The 22,682-nt window shown below is 41.1% G+C and overlaps 1 protein-coding gene across 1 annotated transcript; it reads left to right on the top strand.

The window, feature by feature from the left end:
* Nucleotides 1-323: 323 nt before the first annotated feature.
* On the top strand, nucleotides 324-22,180 carry LOC135247165 (uncharacterized). Its single transcript, XM_064320448.1, has 6 exons — nucleotides 324-376; nucleotides 1,192-1,362; nucleotides 16,140-16,313; nucleotides 18,378-18,539; nucleotides 19,304-19,350; nucleotides 19,553-22,180. The coding sequence occupies exons 1-6, from the start codon at nucleotides 324-326 to the stop codon at nucleotides 20,185-20,187; spliced, it is 1,242 nt and encodes a 413-aa protein (XP_064176518.1). The 3' UTR covers nucleotides 20,188-22,180.
* Nucleotides 22,181-22,682: the final 502 nt, after the last annotated feature.

The following is a 22,682-nucleotide window of genomic DNA, read 5'->3' on the forward strand; positions in this document are numbered from 1 at the left end:
CAATGATGAGACACTCTGCAGAGGTCATGACCGGCTGTCATTCCCCATAGTTGGATTTTCAACACAAGATGATGAAAGAGAAGTTTATTTATGGCACCAATACAGTGTTTGGTTCTTGCAGAGATGCACACCCTAGTCAGTGTATAAGTATGCCATGTACTTTGCACCTAAATTGCTTGAGCTTCCCTTAAATGCTATCCAGAGAACATTTCCCACAATCCACACTATTATACATTTGACAAAATAAAGTCTGACCTGACCAGAACTCTAGTACCTAACACCATCACCAACAGACCCCCCTCATACAATGACAGGGGTGCTGCATGGTAGTTATACCGCCCCTACAGGCACAGGAGAACTATGAGCCCAGCTGGCAGTAAATAAGGGACTTTGTATGACTGGTGTGCCCTTATGACTAAGTCTATCAGTTCTGTATATGTTGCATGTTCTCCTGTAAGTGTCTACTGTGATAGGGTGGCAGTGTAGTATAATAGCTATGGAACAGGTCTTGTAACCTGAAGGTCACAGGCTCTATTCCTGGGTGGGAAACTGCCATTGTACCCTTGAACAAGGTACTTAACCTGCATTGCTTCAGTATATATCCAACTGTATAAATGGATGCAATGTAGATGCTATGTGTATAAAAAATGCATCTGGATGAGTGTCTGCTCAATGCCTAGATGGATGGATAGATGTATGGATAATCTTATTTAAAGTGACTCGGCCTTTAGCTGTGTGTTAGGTTGCAGTGCTGTGGGAAGTTTGTCACAGAAAACCAAAAGGTAAGAAGCAAACACACTGTCCACTCTGAAAGATGTGTGTTCTCTTTCACATCTTTACTTGTGGTGGTAGCTGTGTCAAACATCCCACAGCATTGCAAACTAACTGACTGACCACTCTGAAGCCCTTAGCCCCAATTCTAAGAATTTTCAGAATAAGAAAAGGGGCCATTTGGGTCAGAATTTCATCTGTAGAACTGTCAGAGTTCAGTCCAGCAGGACGTCTGATTCTCAGGTCCAAAGTGCTGCAGCTGGAGAGTGTAGCACAGACATCTTCCTCAGTGCATCATCAACCTTAAAATCTTCAATTTCACTCTTCATCACTGAACATTATCATTTGTATCATTTACCATTTGTTTTATGTATAGCTAATATAATTATAATATAATATATGAACTCTTCTTTGCAGACTGAACAACTGTGAACTCACACAGAAGTGCTGTAATATTGTGGCCTCAGCTCTCCAGTCATCAGACTCACCCCTGAGAGATCTGGACCTCAGCTACAATAACCTGCGAGATTCAGGAGTGAAGCTGCTCTGTGCTGTACTGAAGAGTCCAAACTGTAAACTGCAGAGACTGGGGTGAGTAGTGCTGTGTACTGTGTGACCTTAACAAAAAATAATTCCTGAGTATGGTTGTGTATGTCTGAATTTTGTCACAAGGAAGAAAACAAATTTACTGATTGCATTTTCAAAGCCTGTAACCTCAATGATTGTGTGATTACGAGTTTGCAGATCAGCATAATGACTGGGGTATGCTCATACACTACATTTCCAAAAGTGTGTGGACACCTGAACATCACACCCTTGTTGAACATCTCATTCCAAAACCATGGACATTAATATGGAGTTGGACTCCCGTTTGCTTCTGTAACTGCCTCCACTCTTCACATTATAACTGTGCCACACATGTGAATCCATACACACATAACACAGATAAAATAAATATTTTGTTTAATTCAGTTTAACTATTTTAAAGGAAAGCTGTATTCCGTTATGCAGTCCAATGCTGGCTATTTGGGCAGTGGAGTTAATTGTGTAAGCTACTTGAATGAGACAGGTGGGAGACCGGCTTTACACCCCTCAGATAGTGTTTACAATGAGCCCAGAACGCACTGGAAACTTGCTTTTAATCATGTGTTTGGCTGGGCTAGGTCAATGATTGAGTGGACCTTTGGAATGTTGAAAATGCATTTTAGAATTTTGGATGGATTGGGTGGTACATTACTGTACAGCCCTCAGAAAGTCAGTGCATTGTTTGTGGTGTGCTGTGTTCTACACTACATAGCCATATGCCATGGATGTGACATAGACCTCACAGAGGACACATTACAGGTCTTTCATACAGAGAGAAGCAGAGTCGCATGTGACGATCGCTACAGAGATTACAGAGCACAGAGTGCACGAGAGAGCAGGGACTGGTTGCCTCTGGAGCCGTTTCACTAGTGAGTGTACATTCATCTTATCAAGTGCATGTCTGAAATGAATGACACTTAGTTGAAGTAAATACTTTTTTTGTTTATTTTAAATAGTGGTATGAAACAAAAATTGACAGCAAAGAAACAAAAAAGCTATAGTAAATCCAGACAAAATGCTTCATTCCTGTCCTCTGGTGCACAAGCGCGATGCCTGCCTAGCTGAAACAGTAGCGGCGGCAGCAGGATGGAGAGGCCAACTGGAGGCTGTCTCTGCCAGCTGCCTCCTGCTCTTGGCCAGTCTGGGAATATTCTCCCTGCAGAACTGTTCATGGGAACAGAACCGTTTATTATACCTCTTAGCACTGGCATATGAACAGAAAATACACTGTTTTTGTTTAAATATTAACAAAATAATGAATCTAAACTATTCAGTTTCATCTTCATTGGTTTGTAGAGGTCCTCATAACGGTTGTAATAGTTCATAGTGGTGGGCAGAGAAAATTCTACCCTTAGAATAACCAGCACGGCGAGGTATATCCATGTAAGAAATAGGATTTATTTCTGCAGAAAGAGTCCGGAACCTACACACAACAAGATGGATAAGCCTGAACTGGAGAAAGCAGGAACAGTCCCTGCTTTCATAAGCAAAACGTGTTTTAACAATAACATACATAATTCTACATCTGATTGGCACAGACAACAAGATGGATAAGTCCAGTCCCTGCTTTTATTAGCAAAAAGTGGTTAACAATAACATACATAATTCTGATTGGTACATGGTTAATACATATGCATATTGTAATATTTAACAAAGTAAATGTTTGGTTGTGTCTAGTCATATAGCATGAATACTGAATAAGCACACAGTAACCTCTTAAGTCTTCAGAGTTACATAAACAAGCTTTATATCAGATATAATAGTTTGGTCTTTATCGATCGGTTGCTTTCAGAGTCCTGGGCAGCATGGTGTCATAGCTGGTTCCTCCCTGGCAGGATGGCAGGGGGAGGATAAGTAGGAAAGCCAAGCTCTCCAGAGCTTACATAGAGACAGAGTTAAAGAAAACCAGACACACACATAGACACACACACACACACACACATACAGACAATATTTCTAACTGCTTGTTGTCCTTGGGAGGTCTGGTGCCTGGAGACGGAGGGGCCCTGCTGCAAGGCCTAGGAGTTTAGTGTTGTACAGACTTCTAGTTATGCTAGAGAAAACTCTCCTCCCTTCAGTAGAGATGATCACAACACGCTTGCTCTTCAGCCATGGTGACATTAGCATTTGGCTGTGTTTCCTAAAGGGAAATAAATGGGGTGATCTGATAGGCAATAATGAAACCAAACCCGACTACACCCACAGAACCATTTATTCTTATTGAACCAGCCTCTTTTATAACTGTGCCGCAGTTGCACTAGTGCCTGGAGTCAAGAAATTACTGAAATACCCAAATTCACCAGCGCCTTGCATTGCTGCTGGTGTTTGACAGTTGTGCCTTGACTGAGAAAATAGGGTCCAATTAAACATCTAATTTAATAACACAAGCTCAACTACATGAACAAAAACAATATTAGACAGTCCTGGAAAGGAAGTAAAAGATAATCATGAAAGAAATGAAAGACAAAACCAAAACACAGGTTGTCTCTCCCACATTAAAACTGATCAAAGCCAAAGACGCACAGCTGAGAAGAAAGACAAAGCTAAGACACAAGACCAAAGGCTCCTGTCTGCTTAACAAGCCAGCACTTCATAGCCTGTATTCAATCAACATTTGTCCTTAACTTGGACTTGGACTAGTAAATGCACTTCATACCTTTTCTTCACAAACTCAGTTTGGTGAATTAATTCAAGTTATTGCTGTAATTGCCAAACTGTTTGTGAAAAAGAAACATTCCTTGCTTTTAATTGTAAGTTTTAATTATAAGAACAAATGTTGTTTGAATAGTCTGGATATTATACCACTGTAAGCAGGCATGTTGTGTGGAATAGCCTGATTCAGAGATCAATGTTCTGGCTCTAGCTCCTATCATCTGAAGGATAACATCATTTACAGGAGTATTTCTTAGATAAGTATTCTAATTCTTTCAAATGCCTCGACTTATTAAATTTTTAGTGCAGTTTATATTACTCCACAAGGTCTACCAAACATGTTGATAAGGGGTTTTAAAAGAAAAAAATGACTTAATATAGCAGGCTTTTATTATCATTATTATCATCATTGTTACAATAATAATTAAATGCAAGGCAATAATTAGCCTGTTAGATAATTAGCCTGCGAGAATAAAATGAATGGATGGATTATAGGGCAAGGACACACAGAACATAGGTGCAATGTGTGGAAGTTTCAAAAGACACCACGTTTTTAAAAATCTAGTGTCTACCAGCAGTAAAAGTTAGTGGCAATAATCAGTTGTGGTGTTCTCATACAGCCACTAGATGGCGATGCAGTGTAATTCCAGTTGATGCCGTGGTTCAGTGGTACTCACTAATTTTCTTAGGAGAGCCACTTATGAGTAAGACCATTACTCAAAGAGCCACAGAGATTGCAGATATAACTCAGATGTTTTTTTTAATCATCACTCAAGATATTTACCATCTTTGTGTATGTTTTAAAAAAATACAGTACCATGCTTTACATCCTTACATCTCTTTTTATTCTCAATTCATAATTGCATTGCATTATTAAAAGATATAATACTTGTGTGTGAGTGTGTAAGGCTGGGAGTGGAACCATCTTATGTATGTGTGTACATATGCAATTATACATAAGCATTATCAACATGAAATAAAAAGTATATTGGCCTACTAATAGAGATGAAAAACGTCTTTTTCTCGGTTATATTTGTATCAATATGTGGAGGCTGTCATGTGTTTTAGCTGTCCCTTGACTTTCTCCATGCAAAACTTGTAGTTAGTGGTTGCAATCCTAGTCAAACAATCAAGATGCACATCTGTAAGTCTACTTCTTTTCTTTTGACAATGCTCATTATAGAAAATGTTGCCTCACAAGTGCTCACAAAAAAGCTCATTACCTTCTGCACACAGAGCTTTAAATGTGGATAATCTGAGGCTGGGACCATGCTCCAGAAATGAGCAACGCCTGATCTGAGCTCAGTTTTCAGGACATCGTTGACCTGCAGCTCAAGAATCTCACTCTGTATTACAGCAAGGTCTGGACAAAGGTTTTTCAGAGCAGGTGTAAGGCTTGACAATGGCACATTAAAAGGGTTCTCAATGAAATTGAAAAGCTCCCTATACCCCACAACATCTTGAAATCTCCTTTCAAATTCATTTCTTATTTCCTCCCATATGCCTACAAATGCATCATAGTCAAAATGTTGCAGTAGATCAGGGTTAGCAGTTGTGCAGACTCTTACATTGGGAAAGTGAAGAAATTCTCTGTCAGGTATGAAGAGAGTGGTGATCTTGTGCTGGAAAGCAGTGACTGCTCTTAGCATGTTACCTGGGTGCTTCCCTTTTCCTTGGAGTTGGAGGTTAAGGGAATTCAGCTGGGATGTGATGTCAGTGAGGAGTGTCAGCTGTAATATCCAGTGTGGGTCCTCAAGCTTTGGCTCAGCCCTCCCCTTGCTTGCAAGAAAATCAGGGATGTGAGGAAGTTGAGTACAGAATCGTTCAAGCACCCGGCCACGCGATAGCCATCTCACTTAGTTGTGCATCACCAGATCCCCGTACTCTGCCTCGTATTCCTCCAGAAGTGCACGGAATTCCTGGTGATTAAATGCCCTGGCCTCAATGAAGTTGAGGACTAGCACAACGAGCTGCATCACATTCTTTAGCTCTTGGTTTTTAAGTTTTGACGCCAGTGCCTCCTGATGAATTATACAATGAAAGGAGACAAACTTGGGAATGCTGTCTTCCATCAGTCCGATAAGTCCCTTCTCTTCTTCCCTCTCATGCTTGGAGCTCCGTCGGTGCACACCGACAAAAGTTTTGACCAGTCGATTTGTTTCTCTGCAAAAAAGTTCATCAGTGCTTGAAAATCATCCTCCACTCTGGTCTGTCCATGAAGTGGTAACAGATATAACAGCTCCTCCCGAAATTTGTTCTTTTGAATAAAGCGAACCCACACACACAATTGCACCATGTCGCTTATATCCATGCTCTCATCAAGTGCAATGCTGTAACATGGTGTCGCTGCAAGATCTGCAATTCGCTGTTCCTGGATATCTTTCCCAATAAACTCGATCCTCCTCATTAATGTTGAATCTGAAAGCTGCAGTGCATGTATTTGCTTTATTATTGTGTCCTTATTGGTGAAGTCATGGTACATTATCTCAGCTGAGGTCAAAAAGCATTGTTTAACAATTTCAGCATCCGTGAAAGCCTTTTTATGCCTAGCTAAAATCCATGCGATCTCCTAAGTGGCCTCGGTCGATTTCTCGGCAACAGAGACTGATCTCGCCATCATTTTTTGCTGCTCAGTCAGAGTCTGTGTCAACTGTTTAATTTTATTAGTCCTCAGGTTGCTACCTGGCGGGTACAACATGTTGTACTTGGCGTGAAAAGCACTAAAGTGGCGTTCAAGGTTAGACCGTTTACAATTGGCACTAGTCTTCTGGCAAATTAGGCAGAATGGAGTGGATTCGTATTGCACAAAGAAAAACTCATCAGTCCATGTATCCTGAAATTTTCGGTGTTCGTCCTGAATTGACCGCACCTTTTTCTTTGCTGGTGCAGCATCGGTGTCTTGGGCTTCTCGGCCAAACTGATCTGCATTTTCCCCCGTTCTTCACGTTGCTCTTTCTCCTCAGGCCTGTTTCTAACTCCGTCACCGTCAGCTAATGAAGAATCACTTTTTTCGTTCTGCTTTTTTCTAGTCATCAATCTGTCCAGTTTGAGTGGGCAGAGGCCGAGACAATATTTGATATAACCTTATATCAAACGGCATTATGGAATATCAAATTTAGGCTTTCGTGCTAAACTTGCCAAACCATTCGCAAATGCAAAGCTACACACATAGGCTATACGTCTACCCATGATCCCTCACTGTTATGTAGCCTACGTTCTTTGACGTGTCTTCAGTATGCTGCCATCTGCTGGATAATTCATTTCAATGTGCTAAAACAGGACATACACGGAACCTATAGAAGTAAGTTATATGCTGTTTTCAACAACATAAGGTCACTTTAATGTAATAAGTACACTGTCAGTTTTTAGATGGACCAGTCCTTGTCATAAACGAGCCTGCCCCCCCCCCCGCCAACTTTCCACACCTCAACTCAGCATCTCTCAATCAGAGCAAACATGCTCAAGCCATGCTGCGTTAAGTGTTTATGATGACCTCAGGAAAAAAGTTGTCTTGTGTTTGGTCTTTATTTTCGTGGTGGTTTCTTGGTTGTGCATTTTAGCTCATTTCCTTTGTTCCTATGGCACTGAAACAGGAAGAGGGTAATACTTTGGTATGGTCTAGCTTATCAGTCTCTCTCTCTTTTCTGGTAATCCCAAATTAGCATATTGTTTCATTTCTTATGCTTTGTTTTGTACCTTAGATGTAGTGAGCCTGCATTCAATAAGTGCATTATTTCAAGAGTGTATCATTTCAATTCACTATTTTAATTGACTCCTTATTTAATAAAATGATTTAGTCTTCTGACCTGATACATAATTTGTTTTGGCTTGTCACTTGATTCCACCAGGTTACTGTTGACAGACCTATCAAAGAATTTGTCTATTTAATTTACAAATGTCATTTTCAATAATAATTGTTAAATTAAGTCATGTAAAATACATTTTATATGTAGGTTAAGGGAGAGGTTCTTGCACGCAATACCACTTGTGTTCAGTATTGAGAGTGCTGAACATTTTAACAACATTGACTGAAAATACTTGTGTGAGGGTGGCACGGTGGTGCAGTTGGTAGCACTGTCACCTCAGAGCAAGAAGGTTCTGGGTTCAACTCTGGTGTCACACACCGTGACTACCCTGATAGGGACAGAAGAGCTGGACACAGGGAGATGCGGAAATTCCGGATATCTCTGGCGTTTTATTGGGGTAGCGAAAGAGAGCGTAATCACAAACAAACACAAACGAAAAACCTTCGCTCATCACCCTCACGTGATCTGGACAAAAATAATAAACTAAAATAACAAAGACAAAATAAATGAAATTATACGAGTGCTTTTCAGCCTTTTCTCTGGTCTGTACGTGCTCTCTCTCACCGTCGTGGGGGATCCCGGTCTCAGACACCTACTGTGGAAAGAAGCGCACTTCTAAATCCTGGATTGATTCGTAATATCATTCAGGTGTGTGCCTGCTTAACCAGTAGGTGTGGTCCTCTAATTGCCCTGAATTCCTCCCGCAAACCGAGCCCTGCCACATCCGACCTGGGCCTTTCTGTGTGGAGAATGGCCTTTATTTTGCATGTCCTCCCCGTGTCCACGTGGGTTTCCTCCGGGTACTCCGGTTTCCTCCTACAGTCCAAAGACATGCAGGTAGGCTAATTGAAGACAGTAAAGTGTCTATAGGTATGAATGTGTGAGTGCATGGTGTGTGTGTCCTGCCATTGATTGGCAGACTGTCCGGCCCAATGCACACTGGAATAGGCTCCAGCACCCCTCGCGACCCTGTCCCGGATAAGCGGGTATAGATAATCGATGGATGTCGGTTGTCCGACAGTGCTTCCTGGAGTTTTACATCCAATATTGAAATGGAGTGATCTTTGTCTGCAACATGTTACCTGTGCATGTAAATACACTGCTGTCTGAGTTTTAATCACAATATAGACCGCTGCTGGGTCCGTACAGCCTGCTCACTGCTTATTCCTGTATTTTAATGTATAAACACAGTGTGCAGATGTTCCCCTGTCATATAGTACTGCACTGCTGCCCTGATCTCCCTGGGAGTATCAGGGCTCCCCCACTCCCTGCCCACTGATCCCTTAGCAGTGTGCAGCACCAGAGGGTCCTGAGACGGCCTCAGCACAGGGGCTCAGCTGATCCCTTAGCAGTGTGCAGCACCAGGGGGTCCTGAGACGGCCTCAGCACAGGGGCTCAGCTGATCCCATTTAATGTTTCAGAGAACCGGGGTTACAACAGGAACCTAAAGTTAAACTAGTTGATTCGCTTATTTGGCCACCTTCTTGCCGACAGGAGGTTTTTTTTTTGGTTGTTCGCTTTCCCAGGTGCAAAATATAACTGTCGTGAGATAGTTTGCCTTTATTGTTACGTGCTAACGTTAGTTGTAGTTAATTATAATGTGATTCCGGTCAACTTTAGGTTGTAATTTGTCCTGAGATATTAAATTTGACCTAGTACACAGGTTCCTTCTGTTATTGTTATTTAGTAATTGCTATATAGTAAAAGTTAAGTTAGTTCATTATAACCCCGATTGATTCCACACCTGGTCATTCTTAAGTAAACACGGAGTTAAAATGTGATTATTTTCAGTCCTGTCCAGTTTCTGCTGCTAGTTGTCCGGAGCCACCTTGAGCGTTTTTAAGTTGTGGTCTTGGTATCTCCATCTCGGCAGTAACGTACTATAGGCTTAGGGAGAGATAAGGTGATATTTAGGGGCTAAAAATGTGGCCAAAGCTGTGTGAGGGCTGCAGGATGATCGCGCTTCTGGAAAGCGATTTCCAGGGTGAGTTTGCCTGCCACCGTTGCCAACTGGTTGAGCACCTTGAGAGCAAGATTCTTGATCTTGAGGGCCAGCTTGCTGGACTCCACGGTTTGCAGTTGGCAGAGTTCCAGGAACTGAGTAGCTTGTTCTTTAAGGATTTAGTGTGCACACCACAGCTGGGAAGAGGGGAGAAGCCAGAGCAGGCAGGAAGTGACAGAGGGGCACAGGCGTAGAAATGGGCGTGCACACCACACAGGGGCAGCATCTCCAGAGGTTGTGGTGTCCAACCGATTCTAGCCCTTCCAGGAACTGGATCTGGCTCTTGACCCTGAGAGTGAAGGACTGATGAGCCACTGGGCACCCAGGTGGCCACATCCTCCCAGAAAAGGGAGTTGGTGATAGAGGGGGACTCAATCATTAGACAGCATAGTCTAAAAAAAGAAATCCTGGACGATGTGTTTCCTGCCTGGTGCCCAGGTAGGAGATCTCCTGCAGCATGCGGACAAACTCCTTGAGTTCTGTTAGTAGAACAAGGGGCCATAAATGGAAATTACTAAAAGGTAAATTCCGCACAGACATTGAGAAGCATTTTTTCACACAGAGTAGTCACTGTGTGGAATAGCCACGTAGCACTAGGTAGAATTTAGTTCGGAAAATGGCAAGCATTGTTGAGCTGAATGGCCTGTTTTCATTATTATGTTATGTTAGCTGAGACGCTGTCAGGCCAGCAAGGGGTGCCTCCTCCCCTGAGGGGAGGGTGGGGTCTGGCACATCCCGTGTAGGGAAGTACTAAACACATTCCACTGCCCAATGCTATAGCCAGGGCCCGGGAACAATGTGAAGTACTAAAACCCATAGCAGATGAGAGGAGATGTGTTCACCTCACACACAGCTCACCCCCAGAACTGAGTGGGCTACCGGCTTCCTGGTGACGTTCAGGTGGTAGAACCTAGCATGGCTGCGTTGTGGGTAGAACCCACAATGCAGCCATGCTCCTCATAATAGAATGAGCCCTCAGGCCCAAGGGGGGTGTTATCCACTTTGAATTATATGCCATAACAAGAGCTTTCACAAGCCAATGAAACAGCCACTGCTTACAGATGCTTTCCCTTTGCAGGCAGGGGCCCAGGTGACTAAGAGTTAGTCTCTCTTTCTAAAAGCCTTTATCTTTTCCATATACGTGTGGAGAACACACAGGACACAGCATAGGTAGCCTATGCTCCTCTTCAGTGGAGAATAGTGGTGGGTGAAAAGCGGAAAGCTCCAACACCTCACATGTGAAAACAGGGAAGCTTTTAGGCATAAAGGCTGGATCGGGCTTAAGAAAAAGCCTTTCCATATTAGGGTAGAATATTGTGCATGAGAGATGCACTGAGAGTGCATGGAGGTCACTGACTCACTTAGCTGAGACTAGTGCGAGCAGCAACGCTGTCTGGAGAGACAACAATTTTAATCTAATGTATAGACTCAAACGGCCTTAGAGACAGAGCCTCCAGCTCCAGTGATAAATCCCACGGGGAAATGAGCTTTTTAGCAACAGGCAGAGAATTTAAAATCATGATTCGCTCATAATTATAACTACTAGTACTGAACATGAGAAAAACACATCAGTGCAATAGATCTCACACATTACTCAACCCTCCACTTCAATGGCTAGTGCTTAATAGTGACTGTTATATAGCCTATACCATTCGATAAAGAAATTAAGTTCGCTCATGGTCACTCCATTTACTTCGCACTATACTCTGTGATCATGTCAACCTTCACCTACATGACCCTTTCTGCTAACAACATATTGTTTCAACTACGCAATTTCATCATTTCATCCTAATTTCTCTCACACCGTTGTTAGTTTCTCATATGCAAAGCCTGCAGGGACATATGCGTCTGCTCCTATTCTCCACTATCAAGTTTTCCGGTTCTAGCTTAGCAAAACATCGAAGAGGATTCCCACCTGTAGATAAGCCTATCAAAATGCCTTATAAACCTTACAAACACTAAAAGTGCATCTCCACTAAATAACAGACAACGGAGCAGGACAGCAGGGTACACAGGTTGCGACCTAGGGAGCTCTAATTCTACGGACTTGCTGATTCTTTTGTCAATCAAGGCTCCTTGGATGGCCGTCAAATCCATAAGTACATACACTGGCCATATTTCACCTGCGTTTCTGTTGCGTTTACACTTACACCACCGCACCCTTTGTCACAGCCACTGTGTTACATATAGGCCTATAGCAAATCGAAACTGCTACATGGTACGCGCTCATCAGACTGTACAAATTCAGACAAGGATAGCCATAATCCACAACCGTTTCTTACAGGGTCACTTCGCATTTCTCACTCTCATAATAAAACGCTTTGCAAAAAGAAATTATATCTCATCAAAAACACGTTTTACTATGTACAAAAACACCAAGTTACTCTCACGTACAAGACATACACCATCTATAACTCATTCATTCAGACTGTCAAAATCCAGGCCTGCCATTAAAAGTATTGATATCAAAATGACGCCAAGTTACGGTACTACAAACAATAAGGCTATCTTGCCTCACCAAAATTAAATAAAATGTATTCCAAAGCAATGCTACCCAATATTTCCTCAGTTCTTTCAAGTCACTTGGCCCTGTGTTTTGTAATCTTAGCATTTTACAATGTCATGCAAACTTTGTGTCAGATCAAAGTGTGAAATATTTTGAATTGCCTCATGGAACACATTGAAATTCATGTAGAAAACTGCTGGTGAGTAACTACAGGAAGCATATTTCTCCAGGAAACGTATGTTTGTACTTGCTTCTGAACTGAATTTGAGTAAATGTACAAGTTATTGTATATTTGCTATGTACAATAAATGCTGCATGTCAAATATATATTGTACATACATACATAGAGAACTTCTTTATCCCCATGGGGACATTTCCCTCGCAGCATGTTACATTCACATTTACGAACAGACATTTATACCAAGAAACATAGGCTACAATCATTCACGCAACAGAAAGGCTGGGCAGCGAAATACATACATACCAATACAAATTGGACATATAGACGCCTATTCAATCAATCTTGACTGTGAGAAAGCCATCCACACATATGTTTGGCCTGTCCATGTACTGCATGCTTATACACACGGGGCCAAGTGACTTGAAAGAATTGAAGAAATATTGGGTAGCATTGCTTTGGAATACATCTTATGTAATTTCGGTGAGGCAAGATTGTTTGTAGTACCGTAACTTGGTGTCATTTTGATATCAATACTTTTAATGGCAGGCCTGGATTTTGATAGTCTGAATGAATGAGTTATAGATGGTGTATGTCTTGTACGTGTGAGTAACTTGGCATTTTTGTACGTTGATATCAATAGTTTTAATGGCAGGCCTGGATTTTGGCAGTCTGAATGAATGAGTTAAGCTATAGACAGTGTGTGTCTTGTATGTGCGAGTAACTTGGCATTTTTGTACGTTGAAAATGTGTTTTTTATGAGATAATATTTACAGACAAGACAGGAATGCAAATGGAGGTGGAGTAGCAATTTATGTTCAGAGCCAAATAACAGTAAGAATTGGGGAGAATCTAAGAAGTATAGGAGTTGAAGTAATCTGGCTACAAGGTTCAACTGGTATCTAAAGCCAGGTATCTAAAGCCAGTATATATTAGCTGCTGTTGTAGACCACCAAATGCAACAATAATGTATCTGGATCAAATATGTGAAATGTTAGATAGGGTATGTGATATAAATAATGAGATTTACTTCCTGGGCGACTTAAATATTGATTGGAATTCAAGGTGTTGTGTACTCAGAAATAAGTTGCTTTCTCTTGCAGATACATGTAATTTGTTGCAAGTTATCACAAAGCCAACAAGAATATGTTGCAGAGCTGATGGTTCAAAATCATCGACTTGCATTGATTTAATTTTTACAAATGTCGCTGAGTTATGCTCAAAAGCAATATCAATTCCAGTTGGCTGCAGTGATCATAATCTAATTGCAACTGGAAGGAGGACTGAAGTTCCAAAATCTGGTCAAAAAATAATATTAAAGAGGATGTTTAATTATTTTAACAAAAATAATTACTATGATGGAGTAAGAAATATTGACTGGTCAACAGTTCTACGGGAGCAAGATCCTGATTTGGCTTTAAATGTTTTTACTATCTTGTTAATGCCAATTATTGACAAACATGCCTCTGTAAAAAGCAAACTGTGCGAAATGTTATGGCTCCATGGCTGGACCAAGAACTCAAAGAATACATGGTGCAAAGAAACCGAGAGGAAGCTACAAAATCGGGTGATGCATTACAGTGGGGTTAATATTGTAAATTAAGGAATTATGTAACAAAAGTGAACAAAACAAAAAAAAAGTAATAAATCATGTAAGTTTAAATTTGAAAATGTTAGTATTGGTACAATAGAGAAAGTATTATGAGCAAGTAAGGTAAAACCTTCAGGTGTTGATAACCTTAATGTGAAGCTACTGAAATCTGTAGCAGAATTGATTGCTCTGCCTATTTCTTACATCATTAATTTAAGTTTAGGAAAATGTATTTGTCCTTCAGAATGGAAAATAGCCAAGATTGTTCCAAGAATGCTAAAGAACCACTCTCAGGTAAATATAATCAACTAATAAGCCTACTACCTGCTTTGAGTAAAATTATGGAGAGAATAGAGTGTGGCACATTGGGTAAGGAACTGCGCTTGTAACCGAAAGGTCGCAGGTTCGATTCCCGGGTAAGGACACTGCCGTTGTACCCTTGAGCAAGGTACTTAACCTGCATTGTTTCAGTATATATCCTGCTGTATAAATGGATATAATGTAAAGTGCTATGTAAAAAAAGTTGTGTAAGTCGCTCTGGATAAGAGCATCTGCTAAATGCCTGTAATGTAATAGTATATGAGCAAATCCAAAATTATTTATTTAAAAATGATTTGAACCCAACAATACAGCACCAACATCAATCCTACTTTTATTTGAGATTTAATGGATGAGTTGCTAAATGATTTCTTTTCTCAATTATTTAAGAAATATAATTATTATATAGAGCTATCGTATGTATTGACAGGCTGTGAGTTGCTGTTGGTTGTTGTGTGTCTTAGTGGTTGTGTTATGTATTGTGTGTTATGTATTGTATTGTATTTTTATGTATTGTGAGTCTTATTGTGAGTATGAATGTTACGGATGTGTATTGATGTATATTTCTGTATTGAAGTATTGTTAAAAAATTTATGGGGACCCCAGGAAGAGTAGCTACTGTTACAATACAGTAGCTAATGGGGATCTAAATAAACAAACAATCATGATTTAGCTCTTTTTCAAGAAAAGTGGCAGCAGTGTAGAAGCTAGTGTAGAACTGAGTGAATAAGTGAGTGTCATTTTCAATAACCATAACCGCACAAATAATTGACATGAAAACTTCTAAATAAATATACAGTATTTACCCTAATATAAAGTGGGAGATTACTGAGCTACAAAAACTGATTTGGTGAAGTTTTAGAGTAATCCCCCCAAAGTCTTTGAATATATATGTCAAATTGCATTATTATTTTCTTTTTTTTCTGGGGAAGGACCCCTGTGCCCCCCGCTCTAATTGTGCCCCCCCAGAATTTTGGCTTTCATGACGCCCCTGGTTACACCCAATCTTTGGTCAATTGACATAAAACTTGCTATCAGTGCTTATAGCCACGCTTTTAACATGATCGATCAAGTTGCCCTGCTGGACTGCTTGGCCCCCTCATCGCTGCTTGCAGCTATATTTATTAATATCATTCTTACAATAATAATTAAATGCAACACGTTTATATACTGGTGTAGTTGTCTGTAACATTAAGCTTCTTAGTTCTTCACTGGCTCTACTAGCTAGGTTGGTTCATGAAGTAATGGTAAGGTATGTTGGGCTGGCTAGCTAGCTAACTCGTGCCTGTGAGTCAAAAGCTAAACTTAGTCAAAACTAAACTTACAACAACGGCAACAGTTGTCTACTAGAGGGTTGTGTTCTTTGAAGAAAATGATAAACAAATGATATTTGCAAAGTGTTAATAGTTATTATCAGATAAATGTTTTTATGTAACTGTGTAGTTCTAGATAGGATAACTAGCTGAGCTGAGGTGACAATAAACGGCTCAGAGCAAGCTGTCATCGCCATGGTAACCAACCGACCCTCTTAACGGCCACATTTTAAACAGTGTCCTCAAGGTTACCGTCAAGTTAAATAAGAATTAATGAACTTAATTTACACACCCCCCTCCCTGTTTTTGTGTGTACATCTCAGGAATGTGTAGGTACACATATATCAACTGCCAAGGTGCACAGTATCACAGCTGTGAATTTGTGTGTGTGTGTGTGTGTGCATGGTCTCTCCACAGGCTGGGTTGGTGTAATCTCACAGAGGGTTGCTGTGATGTTCTGGCCTTAGTCCTGCATTCTCCTCACTCAGAGCTGAGAGATCTGGAGCTCAGAGACAACGAGCTGGAGGATTCAGGAGTGAGAGCGCTCTCTGCTGGACTGGAGGACCCACACTGTAAACTGCAGAGACTGGGGTGAGTACAAACCAGAGACTGTAAAAAATATGGACAAAGCTACTGTGACGTCACCCATTGACTCTCCGTGGGTCTCTAAAACACGTTTTGAAGCTCAATGGCGGGCACGGCCATGTTGTCGATTTGGAGCCAAAACCATAGAGTTAAGCGGTCTTGTGATTTTTACAATGTGATTGACAGTCCGGTGCGGAAAAGCCCATCAACCTGAACGAACGATTGCAGAACGAACTTGAGGCTAGCTGACTGTCTGCCGTTATGTTTTAAAATATATTATCAAATGTTTAATTTCCATCCGTGACTGTACTGTGTCATGTAATCACGTTATATGTATGACATTAATAATACAATTATGTTCAGTTATCTTCAATTTATGTTTCTCAGCAAAATGAATATGCTTAGCTAGCATATCAGCTTACCAGTGAGCTAGGTAGGCTATCCGTGGTTAGCTCACGCATTAGCAATATGAACCACAGGGGAAGAACATTGACTACACTGATGGTCAATCAATCAGAGATGTGTAGGCTACTGGTGATTTGACTAGGCTAATTTTCACTGTCTGGTAGACCTGCTGTTAACCGAGCAAGTTATCATCGTAGGTTTTTGTCACAGTCAGTTAATGAGCCAGTAACTGCTACTAGCTACTCCATCGCCGTTTGTGGTGTTCACTTGCTGGGTGACGCTAGCTGACCGATCGTTCGCAAGTCACTTTCTACCAAATAAAAATTAACACTGTCAGCGGTGATTAACAAATCTACCAAGTATTTTAATAACTGATCTGCAGGCGTGTAAATATGACAACGCACTTTGTACAGCCAGTTTTCCACCTGGTGCATGAAGACAAAAATAATGTACATTGAATTTCTAATTATTATTAGGCTATTATTATTTTTTTCTTGTAAATCATCAAAACCAATGGAGAAAAGCCAATATACGCAAGGAGCCCCCAGGACCGATTCTGAGAACCACTGTCTTAAATGCTCTTGTCGGTCTCTTAAATGCTAAAAACATGTTCCTTTCTAAATGCCAGTCTTACAAAGATGGTTAATTTCATTAAATTTTGTGTATGTGATTTCATCGTGTGTTGTATGTTATTTAGCAAATAAACCTTAAGACTCTTAATTCGCTTTGTGAAACTGAAATTTTTGCAGTGTTTATCCCAAAATTGGGATTATAGTAGCTTTGTCACATGCGTGAAGCATGGCCCAGGTAGACATTTACGGAATGTACACGACTGACACGTTTGACAGATTGAATATTTGCCAGTTAGGGTTAGCTTGCTAGTCAAATAGCTTGGTAGCCGAAGTTGCGAAGTTTTAGCATAGGCTACTGGACTACCAAATATAGCAAGCTGATTACGCTTTCTGCCAACTAATTATTTTGTTAAATAGGCTACGGGAAATAGTAAAAATGACTCGCCTACAGATAAACTTCAGAGGATGATTATTTTATGGTCGTCTACTGCAGCTGAAAATAGCACACGCCATAATGAAATCACTACAAAATGGGATGCCTGCATTTTCTGACTTCGCACAGGTGGACCGTGGTCGGAGCCGCAATGTCAAGGCCAAGAGGCGCCACCTCCCACCCCAGTGACCATAGACTGTAGCCCCTACTGTAGCTTAGTCCTCTGCATTAGTTTGTTAGCTAATCTTCTGAAATCTGCTGCAGTTATCGCGATCTATATAACGTGAGGTTATTAAATTTCTCCTCTCTTGACACCTGCTTAATTTTACACAGAGCGGAGATTCCTTTGGGACCCAAAGGATGAAACCTATTACAGAAGGGGAGACAGAGATGCGGTCCTGGATGAACTTCCCGCTTGATATAATCTAGCGAGAAAACAATACAGCAGATGAAAAATGACCAATCTAGCTAGCTAATCTTAGTGAAATAAACTATTAAATCAAGTGTGTTGCATTATACTTTGATTATTTTTGAATTGCTTCGTGTAACTGTCAAGTTGCATGGAAATTATGTTTCATGCAATTTGCAACCTGCAACTAGTTGCATAAAAGTTTCACCGTGTAAAGCCAGCCTAAGGTGTGTTTTTCCTTCTCTCTGCAGGCTGTCAGGCTGTAGAGTCACACAGAGAGGCTGTGATTCTCTGGCTTCAGTTCTGTGTTCAAACCCCTCATACCTGAGAGAGCTGGACCTGAGATACAATCACCCAGGAGACTCAGGAGTGAGAGTGTTGTCTGCTGCTAAACTGGACACACTCACACTGCTGTACGTACAGAGAGTTTCCACCCTGTGTCTCACACGCACACACACACATACACACACAGAAGGGTTTGGGGGGGCATGGAGGGCACTGTACAAACCAGTGTTACCCAAGAGGGTTGGGGATCTGCAGTGGAGGGTGCTGCACGGGATCACTGCAGTATTTAATTTTATTTCTGTGATGAACCTGGCAGGATCCCACCATTGTCCATTCTGTATGGAGAGAGAAACTGTTTATCATTGTTTTTTGGGGTGTGCCAGACTTCAGCCTCTCTTTTCTTTTTTCGGAAAGTTTATTTTGGTTACTGGGGAACATTAATAAGTAAGACTTTTGTCCTTGGTTTCCCATACAAACAAAGACAGATAAGTGCCAGCTCATTTATTTCATTTCAGGACGAAAATGGCAGTTTCTACAAGTGGGAAAAATGTGATTGGTGGTGGGGACAGGAAAGGTGTGGTTGTTATAGTTAGGGGTTTGATCAGGGACACAGTGATGGTGGAGTGTCAGTATTACAAAGCAATGGAGAACCTGAGTGTGTTTCAGAGTGTGTGTGTTATAAGGGTGTTCTATGTTCAGTAGAAGGGGAGCTATTTTTGCACGTGGAATAGGGTGAGTGAATGGAATAAGTTTCCTTTGTGAGATTTGTTTTTTTTTCATATGATCTTGGTTTTGTATTTTATTGTGTCTTTGTTTTTATTTATGTGATGTCATTTCAGAGTGGAAATAAAGGATGGTTAAAATTCAAAATTGTGTTCTGCTGTTCTTACAGTGTGGACCATGGAGGAGAGAACAGGACCAAACTAGGACCCAGGAAATGTGAGTGTGTACGACACAGAACACTTTCCATAGATACACACTCTGCTCTGTGTGTGTGTGTGTGAGAGAGAGACTTCTCTACACATGTAGACAAACACAGACACACACACACAGGTACTATCACAGCTCTTTCTCTCTCACACACATAATGAGGTGAATATTAATAATGATAATTAATCTCATTAATGTCTCTGGTGTGCAGACGGCTGTCAGCTCACACTGGATCCAATCACAGCAAACAGATTCCTGTCTCTGTCTGAGGGGAACAGGAGGGTGACACACACACCGGAGAGAGAGGAGCAGCCATATCCTGATCATCCAGAGAGATTTGAGTGTGTCCCCCAGGTTGTGTGCAGAGAGAGTGTGTGTGAGCGCTGTTACTGGGAGGCTGAGTTCAGTGTGTCTGAGGGGGAGGGAGGGGTTTATATAGCAGTGACATATAAAGGAATCGGCAAGAAAGGATGGGGTTCTAATTGTAGGTTTGGATTCAATGAAAAATCCTGGAGTCTGAGCTGCTGTAAACACAGTGACTCTGATAAACTCAGATACTCTGTCTGGCACAATTTAAACCGAACAGACATACCTGCCCCCCCCTCCCCCTACCGCAGAGCAGGAGTGTGTGATGATGATGATGATGATGATGGTAGAGGAGTTTATGTGTACAGGGTAGGAGTGTGTGTGGACCGTCCGGCCGGCACTCTGTCCTTCTATAGCGTCTCTGACTCTGACACACTGACCCTCCTGCACAGATTCCACACACACTTCATTCAACACACACCACTCTGTGCTGGATTTAGAGTGTGTAACTCCTCAGTATCCCTTTGCTCACTAAAGTAGACACACACACACACACTCTCTCTCACATACACTCCATCACACACACACACACTCAATCACACACTCACACATATATATATATATATATATATATATATATATATACACACACTCATATACACATACACACACACTCAATCACACACTCACATATATATATACACACTCATATGCACCTAGACCCACACACACGCACTCACACCTACACACACTCTCGCACACCCAGTCACACACAGACACCCTCTCTCTCTCTCACATACACTCCATCACACACACACACACAGACACATACTCTCACACACACCCTTTCTCTCTCAGTCATGCACACATACTCACAAATACACACACTCATGTTCACTCATGCACACACACTCACACACCTACGCACGCACACTCTCTCACATCCAGTCACTCACACACACCTACACACGGACACACACAATCTCACGCACACACACACACACGCATGCAAACATACACACGCTCATACCCGTATGCACACACACACACACTCTTTCTCTCACTCACACACGCACATGCAGTATACAGACACACACATTCGCAAACGCACGCGCACACACGCACTCATGCACAAACACGTGTCAACGCACACACATTCTCATTCCCATATGCATGCACACACATGTATAAACACACACATTCTCTTACCCATACGCACACACACACATACTCATGCACTCATACATGCATACACATACATGCGTGCACACACCATATATGCATGTATACACAAACATTCTCATACCCATACATACACACACACATGTATAAACACACACACATTCACAAAGGCACTCTCACGCACACACACATACACATACATACACTCATTCTCTTGCACGCACACACACTCAAATACACAGTCACACACACATTCACACAAACGCACGCACACACACTTTCAATTACCCATACACACACGCACCCGTGTGCACACACAGATACTCATGCACTCAATAATACTCTCACACATGCACACACACATACATGCGTGCACACGCACATGCACACACATTCTCTTACCCATACACACACGCATCCGTGTGCACACACACATACTCATGCACTCACACACATACGCACACACATGCTCACATCCACAGTCACTCCCACAATCGTATGCATGCATGCCCACACAATCACACACACACACACACACACACGTCGACACACTTGCAACCTTCCTTGACCAATGCCTTACCACTGCAATTTGTGCACTGCAGCTGTGCCCAATATTAACACAGAACAGCTTAAACTCTGTACATAAGAGTATGATCTTTTAGCAGGTTCAGGTTAAGCACTTGCTGTCTAAATGTGATTTTTTTTTTTTACATTTTAATACATTAATATTGCAAATGTTCATGATGTGTTTATGTACTTTTGATTATTAAAACATTAATATAACATTGAGAGTAATAATGGCAAAAGATGGCAAAGTAAAATGTTTTTGAAGTAATAATTCTGTCTCCTGTATCTGCATCTTTTTTTAAAAGAAGCCAGTGGCAAACTCCTCCACTTAAATGTACATTTTACTAGTTTCTACAGTTGCTTTCAAGTGTTCCAATGTGCAAATTTCTGTGGGCAAATGCAGCTGATAGGGAGAATGCAGAATGATCACTGCAGTGTACTTATTGCATTGCATTACTGTAAACAATGATGGTTTGAGTTTCCTTATTAATTCTGTTAGGATAGTTTTTTTTTTTTTTTTTTTTTTACCTGTTGCTTTAATTTTATGTATTTTCTGACAATAATATGCAATGATTAAACCTGAATTATAAAAATATCAAATGTTTTGCTGTTGTTATTTATTATTGTATGATGTATTGAACTCCTGTGACACAGTAGTATTTGTTTCACTCTGTATGGGATTATGTTTGGGCTCAATATGAGTAGATCAGCATGGGGCTAAAATCTGCAGTTGAAGCAATGACATCCATCTACAGTTGTGGAAATAAAATCCATTATAAGAAAAGTTGTGTAGTGTCTGATGAATGCTTGCTTCTGTTACTGTAGTGTAACCACAACTCAATGCATTTTGAAAAGTCACTGATTGTCTATTGAGCTGGTATATTTATGTTACCTCTCAAATAAATGGTTTTCCTATAGGTTTGAACCTGGATCTGCTGCACATCAGTTGAATGGATTAGACCACTAAGCCAAAATCAGGGCAGAAGTGTGGTTTGCATAACATCCAGTCTCTGAGATGTTCCTGAGACCCTGCAATTTTTCTCATTTTTTCAGATGCAGTTCTAATATCTGCAGTCACACATTACGAATGCATTACAGTGTGTTATGATTGCTTTGGCTCAATGTGGAAAACTCAATTTGCCAAACTGACTTGCAAAATTCTTACCCTAAGATACTAATTGCAGTACCTACCAACAAAGTGCACAACTCTAAATCACACTCAGTTTTCACAATACAGTCATCTCATATTAGTACAATGTTCCAATGCTTATTGCTAGACATGCTGA

The sequence above is a fragment of the Anguilla rostrata genome, unplaced genomic scaffold (genome assembly GCF_018555375.3).
Source record: "Anguilla rostrata isolate EN2019 unplaced genomic scaffold, ASM1855537v3 scaf1104, whole genome shotgun sequence".
Taxonomy (NCBI): domain Eukaryota; kingdom Metazoa; phylum Chordata; class Actinopteri; order Anguilliformes; family Anguillidae; genus Anguilla; species Anguilla rostrata.